The sequence below is a fragment of the Homalodisca vitripennis genome, chromosome 1, assembly GCF_021130785.1.
Source record: "Homalodisca vitripennis isolate AUS2020 chromosome 1, UT_GWSS_2.1, whole genome shotgun sequence".
In the NCBI taxonomy this organism is placed as follows: Eukaryota; Metazoa; Arthropoda; class Insecta; order Hemiptera; family Cicadellidae; genus Homalodisca; species Homalodisca vitripennis.
Genome location: NC_060207.1, coordinates 159,169,122 through 159,180,903, shown reverse-complemented (window position 1 = coordinate 159,180,903; position 11,782 = coordinate 159,169,122). Strand labels below are relative to the sequence as shown.

Sequence of the window (11,782 nt, the reverse complement as noted above, 5' to 3'; positions counted from 1 at the left end):
ACTGTAAAATATTGCTAAAACCTTACAGATTATTCACAGTACTAATTACTTGAAATAGATAATACATGATGTAACAAAACCGAACATTTTTTCCTAAATATACAAATATTCAAAACTATAAATATATAAATTATCAGGCAATATATAAAAAAGAAGTATAAGGAAGGTAACAAGTGAAGTGGATAAAAGGATAAGTGATTTAAGTGAGGAGACGATAGAATGAAGGGGTATGAATAAACTGTCTGTTGTGTAAGTGAAGGAGTGTTGAGAGGAGAAGGGGTGTGGCCTTGACAATGAAATCGATTGAGGAAAGAAGAGGGGGTGGTGAGGCTTGGCTCTGGACCAGTCCATTGTGGTTGATGAGTACAAAGTACAGACAGGAACAATACCGTACTCTACTTGTACAGTTCCGAGACAACCCCAGGGAGAACCGTTCTTTGGAGATAAATAGTCTGCTGTGATTTCAACCTGATTTTATAAGTCAGGTAGTCCCTTCCTCTTTCTAACACTGTAGGCTATTACAATAGTGAGCTTTGATTACAGTGTTATCTAAGTGTATAGTAAGAATTATTGTAACTACTCATTATATAACCTACATTAAAAAATGGCGCGAATGAGATATATTTGTTATAATGCACCTAAATACCCCGAGAGACGACAGCCAATTTACTCGTAATAAACACGTAACACAGCTTGTCATGGCATCGATTGGGAAATTTTCTGTAAGAACGAAATCGAGAGGAAGGTATAAATAGGGCTAAAATGTGAAATAATACATTTTGTAAAAATTTGTTTCGTTTCACAAACATAAAACCAACAATCACGACCTTAATATTGAGATATCCGTATAGGCCTATTACCGTCAGTCTATCAGTCAACCAAACAAAGAGATACTGACAACCAAAAAACCCTACAACAATAGAATATAAACAAAAACTACACCTCTCTCAGACACAGCCCAATTGGCAATGAATATATTTTCTTACTTGCTACTAATACGTAATTGAGACGCCCTGTAAAACATGGGCTATATTCCCAGTGTGCGTTGTTCGATTTAATTAATTTTTATTAAATGCTGTTAGTCTTATTTATTCACATGTGCAATCTGGATAAGACAATAAAATCAAATACTATGTGCTTTTAAATAATAAAGATAACTTTAAATGGCGGCGGGACGAGATGTCAAGTTCTGTGTGTTCTGAAACCACAAGAGAAAAGTAAGGCCGTATGCTACTATTGCATTATTCTAACATACACTTCTTATTTAGACCCTACTGTAATCTCATTAGAAGTTTCAATAACTGAAACGTCAGAAATTACAAAATGCTGTGGAGTTTTGCATGAACATTCGTGTTTCTCACAGGTAATATTAAGTTTGATCCCTGATGTTAGAACTCCGTCCCATAAACTATTAAAATTAACTATCTTCCTATGACTCTGCATTCGTTTGGTTCTTTAGGTTTTATCTTCAGTTAGTTGAAAACGGCCTAATTTCGAGAGATGATTGATTGAACGATTGGCCTAATAAATTAATATAAGAGGCCTTTTTTGTTCTAAAGACACGAACTTACCAACGTGTGTGTTAAAATTTTTATCTCATTTACAGCAAATTTTGTTTTTCGTTCTTTTTTATATCTCATTATTTTCAAAATAGCAAAAATACAAGTACTTAAAAACCACTACTACCACTAATGGTATTTTAAGTACTTAGGTACCCGGTACTTTACATTTTGCATGAAACTTCCGTAGGCAACACTGAGTTCTGTGATGGTGCATGTCACTCCATGGGATTTGGCTGAGCGTTAGCGAACATTTTTACATTGGTGTTGTGGGTAACCATTGAACGAGAAATAGTAGAGTTAATAAATCTGTAAACAAACTGAATATAACCATATGAGATTTTTACGTGTAGCCTAATTACCCCAACACATACAACTTAGTATTTTGGTAATTTGGTGTGTAACAACAATCATAGACTGATTCTTATTTTTAGTTTGTTCACAGATTTATTAATTCTACTACTTTCTCGTTACTAACATGGTCACCCAAATATATAGAGAATAGTGAGTGTGTTGACTTTTAACACTGCTAAGAAATCCAACTTGAGTAATATGGATATCAATTTATCATGTGGCAAGATATTCCGAGAAAGATTTCATCTGTAGTAGAATTGTGTATAAAACTTCATTTTAAATAGATAAGAACTAGTTGTAAAATGGTGCATGCATGTCCAACCATTTAATTTGCTTGAGCGCCATTGAAGATCACTTAGTAGGCTGACACAATTTCCTTTCGAGTAACAATTTGTTTTTATGTCTAACCGAATCATTATTCATTGTGTCAAGTAAGAAAACGATGAACAGTAAAAAAACATGATTCGCTATTTTTAACCCTTACGCTACCCTCCATTTGGACCCCTACCAAAACTGGTGAGTGTGAATCGATTGAATTATTTTCGATTTTGCATAAATCTACGTAGTGATATCAATTTATTCTGAGTTTTTAATTCATAGTAGCCAATTGTACAACGCTAACTGGGTCTCGCCGCCTAGACTATTAGTGCCGCTGCTAATAAGAACACTGCTCACAACTCACACATAATTGAAGTGTGTGTGTAGTTAGCAGTTCCACCGCCAGGCTGAGTCACAGCGTTAGCGGCGCACCCAATTCGCGATTGCGCGCGGACGCGAGTGTGCGAGTTTGCTAATCAAAAACAGACAATCCGGTCTCTGAGGAGTGTGCCCAGTCGGTGTCCGCCTGAGCTGCAGCGAGTAGGTCGCGCGGTGCTGCCGCGAGTGTCATGTTCTGAGAGAATGGGCGCCTCCATGGAAGAGCCGCAATTCAGGTCTGTTTTATAGAATTTCTACATTACTTGTTATAAGCTGGAGCGGATTTGTGGTACAGTGTCTAGTTCTTTATGTCGCTGAGAGAGATAGTAATTAATTCCAATTAGTGTTATGGTTGTTTTCATTCATGAACGTAAATTCATTCATGAGGGCGTTTCATTACTAGCCTATCTATTTATGTATTGCGTATAATAAAATCAATGCTGTAGTAAAATAAAAATATGACATTATTTGTACTTTGCAAAGTACCAGTGTCTAATGAATGTTGTACAATGAATATAGTAAACAGTGGTGTATTATTATTATTAGTAACTGAGTTCGTTACAAGATTGTCATTTCAATTACCAGTTTCTCAGAGTAATCGATTGTGTTTTAGTTAAAGGTTTGAATCTAACGTCACGCTTTTATGTGGGTCCTTTGACCTGTAGGTGTCCTATTAATTATCAGATACACTGAAGCCACTATGTATACAATATATCATTACTAGTTTCGTAATTGCAAATATAAAAGGTGATCATGAAAAAGATTATACTTCTTTTTCGACTAGAACTTAAGTTCAATGGGACTCCATATTAATTTCACTTATCAGACGACAGCAATAACAGTTTTCCATATTAATTTATAATGTTATAGGGTCCATTTCAAAGGATATAAAAACACTCGGAAAACAGAGATAACTGCAAACATGTTGACACATCACCACTTGTTTTGGTTCAGTAAACCAATGCCCAGTTCTAGAAAATACGGCGTGTATTTTTTCTGCGTTCTGCCAATCGAAAAACTAAGTTCTAACATGATTGAAGAAAATAAAAACGTTTAAAATATGGGCTACTAGATAATCATGACAAATTCCGAACCATTTTGGGAAAAATACTCTGTTTGTAACTTAATGGTAATTACTTTAGACTTATTGTAGTTGTATCTGTGAATACAACAAAAATTTGTTCTGTACTTAGTGATTTAGCTAGTACCTTGATTAATAAACCAAGAGAAAATCTGATAGGTAAACATTGAACTTACTGCTACTTCTCCAACTTCCAAAAATTAAAATTCCCATTTACAGGATTCTACAGACATTTTTATAAACACAATTTGTTTTGATTTCAGTGGAAACGTATTTGTCACAGTTTTGTTTTCAGTTTAAATAACATAGGGAGAATCCTCGTCCAATACGGAGTTACGACACTCCAAGTAAAGGTAGAATGAACATTTCGTTTTTAAATTGCGATTCTGGAAGTTTGATGCTTCGCAGTACTCGATGCCGGCCATTCTTCTTATCTTTGGATTATAATTTTGCTCGAAAATAGTGAAAAGTATGTTTCTACCGAAAACAAAATCTACGTGTGTCATAAAATTGCTTATAGAACCAAAGAGAGATTTTTTAAATCGAAGTGGTACTCATTAACTTTAATACTCGTACTAATCTTAACTTTCTATCGGAGTATAAACTTCAAACCGTTTGGGAATATCGGATAAATAATATCGACGTTATTACTTGATTAATAAGTATTGATATTGTTGAGCCCTTAACAATCAGACAAAATCACCATTCAAAGGATTTCCGGACATATTTTACAGACTGAAAACATTTCCGGTTTACTGTTTTAGGAGTGTAGACCATACATAATACCATTAGTAGACCATTAATAGTCAGTATATTGTAGGTTATGTGCTCGTATGGATTAAAATAGCCATACTGTGTAACAGATTCCTCAGCAAAGAAACAAAAATGAAGATATTTTGGGAAAACCACAAGTAAGAATAATTTACTCTGAATGAGAATATCTAATTTACGCAAACTATTTGGTTTTGCATTCTTTAAGGTTAAAAGTTACGTATACAGCAACACCGGTACCGGGATAGAGGAGCTGGATCACTCTTAGGTCGTTAATTTATTTAGTTATAGGGTTTCTAAAAATAAACGGTTTGGCACGTGATTTGCTTGTGTTCGGTGTATCTTTAAAATATCTTGGTTTGAGAATTTTTACCCTCTGGTTTCAAAAACAGTGAAACGGTGGAAATAGTAGTCGGGACTGGTAGTTTAGGATCCGAGAATCAATTTACACTGTATAACCACAAAACTATATTTCTCAAAATTGATGGACAAATTTCCTCTAAGAAAAATATTGGTCATTAGACGCGCTAATTTTGGTGGAGGTCCAAACGATAAGGTACCAAAAGGGTTAAATAGTAAAATGCTAATCTTCTCTTCAAATAATGCTTTAAATCGCGAGACCCGTAAATAAATTTTAAATTAACGTCAATTAATCGCATACAAATCCGACTTTCAGTGTATTTATCTAGTTATCTAACGGGGATACAACTATTATTTGTTTATCTGAAGATCGCTTCTAATTATATCAAGCTAGGAAAAATAAAAACTGAGCAAACAATTATTATCATTTCATGTTTTTAACCCTTTCGATACCTCCTTTTTCAACCTCCGCCAAAACTGGCGGCTGACGATCGTCTTGGTACAGTGCAAATGGTTCTCGGCTTCTAGACTGTTCTCGGGGAATCAGTCTTGGCATTGACTGACATTATAATTAATTAAATTGTGAAAAATAAAAGTAAACAAAGTGTGTCGTAAGCGTTAGTATATATTTCTAGTGTTTTCGTTACAACTCAAATTGATGAATTATGATAAGCTAGCTGGCTTTCACCTCAATATTACGTAATTAATATTTTGTTGCTAAATTGTAAATATCAGTTTGCATTTTTTAACTGCACTTTTGGTGCAAGTATGCACTTTTTGGTTTTTGGATTTCTGCAATATCATATATGATATTAGAACGAAGATTTGTGCTTTTACGTTAAGCGAGAGGATGATGTAAAAGAATAATACATAGTGGTGGGTTAAATGCTAATGGAGTACAATGGTATTTTCTCTCGTTAATGTATTATTTTATTTACAGGAACATTCTTTCTCATCTATTGTAAAGTAATATATCGTCCATTCTGTTTGTTTAGCAGTATACAATTATTGAACATGGTTACTAGTCTACGTTTTAATATTGTATTTTGAACTGAAACAAACCATACATATTTAAATGTAAAATTAGTAGGTACACATATTTCATTTTAAAGCTTTGCCCAACAGTAACTCTTCAACATCACGAGGGAAAGTGGGGATAAGGAAGGAAGGGATGAAGATTTGTGTTGACAATTCTGAGAAAAGGTCTTCCAGATAAAACATTTTATTGTAAATTGATACATTTTAACATAGCAATATCACACAGCTAATCTCTCTTATTGGAAACGGCAGCCCCATATGCTTGTAATTGTGACAATTCACACCACGCCTTCACAATGAGAGGGGACAAATTCAAACTTTCTAAAAACTGTAATTATAGAAAAGACGTCCAGTGATTTTAATGCACTAACAGAAGCACTCAGTATATATATATATATATATATATATATATATATATATATATATATATATAGTATAATATAATATATATTAATAATATATATATATATATATATATATATATATATATATATATATATATATATATATATACTTCATAATACTTTACGAATTGGTCTATACTGGTTACTAGTCTATACGGAACATATTGTCGTACAAAATTAAGAAAAGTTTAATTTTAGTCTAAAACAGAAATTGCCTTGTCCTTTTTTTATAACTTTAGTAGTTTCAAGAGGGGTAAAATATTTTTTGGTGTCCAGTTTACGCCACTAAAAAAGTCACATGTAAGTGTAGGTGAAAATAACTTTTGAAGAATTTATCGCCTCTTTACTCTTTCATTTAATATCATTTAAAAGGATATCAAAGTTGTTATCATTATATGTTTAAGATGAATGGCAATACGAAAAGTAACTGTAATATGCCAAAGTTAATTGCACTAAGATTTTTTTCTAGACGCGTAAAACTAGTGATTTTTCAGGTAATATAGTATACGGTATAAAATTATATATGATGTTATCATTGACTGCCTGGAGTGATGACATACACTAGACAAAGGATAGACAACTAACTACAATGTTAGCCGATAGCTGTAGCCTACTTGTGTGGGATATCTCATCTCTTGAGCCACTTTAGTGCTCAAGGCCGTTCACCGGCACGTGCACTGGGAGGCCTACTCAGTCAGTAGCCTACTCTGTCCGCCACACCACGGCATAGTTCAAGGTGTTCTTTGTTTCATGGGATATCAGTGAATATCAGACAATTGCTGTAGAAAAACTTGTTTCAATAACTACGCTAAGCAAGGAAACACACAGAGCTAGATTCTGTAGCTGTGCGTTTTAACACGCAAGTAATCGCCAACTCCGTTAAACGCATTCGGTGTTGTCTAAAGGATAACAATTTAGAAGTTTAATAATAAAAACAAAATGTAAGCTATGATATTTAATAAACACGATTACAAATTTATAACAGCCTCTTTTACGAGTTTTGACATGATCTTTGCAAATGCATATTCTGAAGTACGAAGATCCCAAACATCCTCTCAGTATATGTGTATTTATAGTTTCTGATTTTTGTGTTTTTGGATTTGTTAAAAGTTGCGTACTAATATGTACAAAAATACCTTCATCAATAATTACAAGAGCTCCAGCTGATTTATTTCGTCATAGCACAAACACAGACAGTTGTGGAAAACACTGCGTTATTATAGTTGTGTTATAATAAAATCGTACTGCAAATTAGCTTTCCTCACTCCTGCAGTACAGTTTAGATTGTTCTGATTAGGGGCGTTATACAACAACTTACATGGGAAGAGGAACAATTCCTGTATACTATTAATACTAAATATTAATGAAATTATTATATTATTAAAAAGTAAACAATACTAAGAACAGATGTATTAGTGTTACTATCATGTTAGAATTTTGAATAGTCTTAGTTGTCTGACTGAAAATTCTAATATTAATTTATTTAAACGAAATTAAATTGGGGGGGGGGGTTGATTTCCAGACCCTCTTGTACGCCCTTGATCATAATAAGTGTACAGTAAAACAGTAAAAAAATAAGTACATTATGACATGGAAACTTACAATTTTGGGAGGTATTTTCATCTGATGTACAGACACGCATCTAAAAGTAGTCGCTATACGCCTAAAGTACAAGTCAAAGTGTTTGTCAAGTCTTTGCGTTGTCATTCTGTGCTATTGTATATGCCTAGTGACTAATTGTAATTTCTAAAACTCATTGAACCCACGAATAACTCAAAATGGGTTTATGAGATTCGACAGGGACAAATGTGCGTCGCCTAACTGTTGTTCACTGTTGTATGTACATTACTAACTTGTCGTTGCTTTCACTACATTCCTAACTGTTCTCACTTTAAATACAATTTCCAGAAGTACTGGTGACTCATAATTGGTAACTTATTTGACTAGAAGTGCAGATAACGGATTAGTGCAGTTCGAAATATGTAACGCTGTTAAAATAGGCTAGATTAACCTGCGCTGCTCATCGTATGAATTTAAATTATATAAAAACGTGAGCATAATCAAACAGTTTAGTCGTGCTTGTATTAACGATGTAAATATTTTGAAAATTATCTGAACAGTTAACATCTATTTCATTATGAGGCAATTTTGTCAACAATGGAGAATGAGAGGGAGGCCGTGTTTGTTGTTCCTTGGTCACGCACATAAAATATTTAGGGCGTGGATTCTTCTTTCTGTTTCATAACTATTTCTCCCTCCCTAATAGAGCATAATGTTATTGTTGAAAAAGCAGCTTTGTGGTAGTTTGTGTACTTACTAAATGAGGATCTACCTTATAAAATTAAATGCCAATTTCCTAATTAATACTTTTAGAAGGTATTTTCCACTCAATAGATATTTGCTCAGGACTGTATTAGGGATGTGCTTGAGGTGAGAAACATTTACAACGTAATAATGAGCTCAAATTATTAATAAACAGTAGTTATTAAATTACTTCTACTGAAAATATTAAAATAATCAATATTAATTTTTGAAGCTAAGTTCTAAATTAGCTAAATTAGAAGCACTCTTATAAGATTTAATTTTAAACGTAAACTATTTTTTGCTTGTTATAAATCCTTAGCTAGATTTTAAAGTTTAATTGATTTAAAACCAAGAATTTCCTGATATACTTGATAGGGATGTGGAAGGTCTCTATTTTCTTTATGGTTTTGTTTTAATGTAATACTCGAAATCCAATATCCTTTTATGATGATAGAAGAATAAAGGTTCTTTTGATCCCATAAAGAATTGTATATGTTGTTAATATAATTTGGACCATTTTTAAATCAGGCCCGCGAAAAAAAACGATTAAAGGTTTATATGTAAAATGTTTATAGAATGTATTTTAATGAGATTATGTAAATGAGGCGTGTAAAACAAATACAAATTTGACCGTATTAAGTAATATTACATTAATCAGTAAAATTTTTGAAGTAATATTTGTTATATGGACTTATTAAACAAAATCTTCATGTTCATAGTTATAACTTACTTATGATTATTATTATTGTAAAATTTATACAATTGTGCAATATCTCAAAATTTTTATCCATAGTTATACTATTATATAAAAATCTAATGGTGTCTGTCTGTGTATATGCGTGTATTCGTATGTGATTACTACTCAGTCACGTAAAAACTACTGGAGCGATTGTATTGATTTTACGTGGATATTCTCTTATTTCGGAAATCCGTCCGGGGTACACCTCACTGGTCTCAAAAGTTGCGAGAAATTCCGTCTTGGTGTCTAAAGTTACATTACAACAAACAATAATAGTATTAATTAAAAAAAACCTGTACATGTAATTAACCGTTGTTTTATGACATCACAGCCATATGTTTAATTAATGTTACAAATATTTTAGAATTGCTTTAATTTATAGTCCTGAACAATAGAGTAAGCGTAATACTAATAATTTTTTATTTTAACCTTTTCTAGCGCACAGAGTAAGACAATATACATATAAAAATTGTAGGTTTTAGGAAAAATAAACGTTCAACTAGTATGTATTAGCAAATATGTATGCAGTAATTGATCAGTACTGCATAATTGAGCAGATATCATAGACAAAGTTGATATCTAACTTTTACTACAAAGTTAAAGAGTGTTATAAAGCCCATCTAAGTTTTCTTTTGACCGGAGTAGGCATTTCAGATCGGTGTATATAAAGTATAATTTTGTTAATCGGGGAAACAAGGCAATATCAGTTATGACAATAACATTTTAAGACCAGAGTAAATTATAATGGCTATAAGTATACACTTTTTGACGAATTTTCTTGGTCATGGTAACAAGGCAAACTTAACATTGGCGTCGGAAAAATAATTTACCCGAACAGAAAGTGCTCGTACACATCCTAAGCCCATGAAATTGCCAGCGAAGCCGCGGATAACTGCTAGTTTGTTATAATAGTGACTTTGAGCCTATATTAGCTGTGTTTTGTTCAATGTAATGTACAACGAATTTTAGGTTTATACTAATCAAAGTGTATTTACTTTCTTCCATCTCTATTAAACGTGGCCCTACACGACACGATAATAGGAACAGGTAGACAACAGGTTATAAACAATTAATTAAAACAAATATCATGTTTTATTTATAACTGCGCCTGTTAAATAATTGTAGTTAATTACCTTTTCCCTACACTTTAATTTGTGTATGACCTGTGTTGCAATAAACAGGGCATTAACTTCCACATAAGTGACAGCAATACCCATTTTCCAATTAGTTCCGTATCAGAATTAAGTTATATAACTTAATGTTAGTATCACCGACATTGTTCATGACGTGCTGCCAGATTAATCGCCTAGATAGCAAACATAATAGAATTTATGTTATCAATACGTGATAAACCAATCAATCAACCACAGTGATATTCCTAACTGCCAGCCTTGGCCTTCAAAATAATTTATTTCGAACTAAATTAGATATCGTTCGCCAATTCTCCCAAAAAATAGTCTAAAGTTCAAATACAAATCTCTCTTCCAAACTTTCAACAAAAAGTATTGAATTAAAATTGTAAGTAATTAAAATCTGTTACAATTTTTCATTAAGTGTAAATTATTATTTTAGTCTCGGAAACAACATTCTCATACTTAGACTACATATGCAGGTGAGTACAGTAAAGATATGTTGTTAAACAGAGTAGGTAGCACTGTAGCTATCCAGTGTTAACATAATCAATATCACTTTTGATTCCTTTCCAATTCTTATTGGGCGGTTTTTCATACGGTTCATACATTCTGACGTCAGTTGAGTTGGTATATGAAATATGATTGGAACATTAAAAGGAGCATGGCTCGCTGCAATGTGACGGCAGTTTCTGATAACCTGGCTAGTAGTTTAGGAACCATCATACACAATACATCATCTTACAAGGTAGTGAGTGATAAAGGCCCAAAATTGATTGTGTATTGGTTCTCTGACCGAACCTATTCTACCTTTCCTATCATACTTATTTTCTATCTGCATCAGTTGGTAACAACACCCATTTTACGAGATCTTGGTTGAATTTCGTATCCATTGTTCTAAAAAGTCCTACAATGGAGACATGTTGTTACGTTCTATCAACCTTTCTAGTCCTACAAAATTAAAATTATAGTAATAGTTCGTTTCAGAATCGTATGGAATTATTGCAGCTATTTATTTGGAGGATAAGATTTTAAAAAAATGAGCGAGAGTGGGATGCAATGGAAGCTGACATTGTGTTTTACAAGTAATAGTGTCACACACTAACCTCTTCGATGATACGGGCCCTTGTAAGATGAGAGTGGGATGAATTTGAATCCGATCTAGTGTTTTACACGTAATAACGTCACACTACCTCTTGGATGATACGGGCCCTTGTAAGATGAGAGTGAGATGAATTGGAATCCGATCTAGTGTTTTTACACATAATAACGTCACACTACCTCTTGGATGATACGGGCCCTTGTAAGATGAGAGTGAGATGAATTGGAATCCGATCTAGTGTTTT

The 11,782-nt window shown here is 33.1% G+C and overlaps 1 protein-coding gene across 1 annotated transcript in view; it reads left to right on the top strand.

Annotated features, from left to right (window-relative positions):
- Positions 1-2,686: 2,686 nt before the first annotated feature.
- Positions 2,687-11,782, top strand: part of LOC124375176 (protein SERAC1) — a 70,728-nt gene continuing 61,632 nt past the window's right edge. The window contains exon 1 of the mRNA XM_046833288.1: positions 2,687-2,845. Within this exon, the coding sequence (XP_046689244.1) occupies positions 2,814-2,845 (32 nt within the window). The 5' untranslated portion in view covers positions 2,687-2,813. The remainder of the gene's footprint in view (positions 2,846-11,782) is intronic.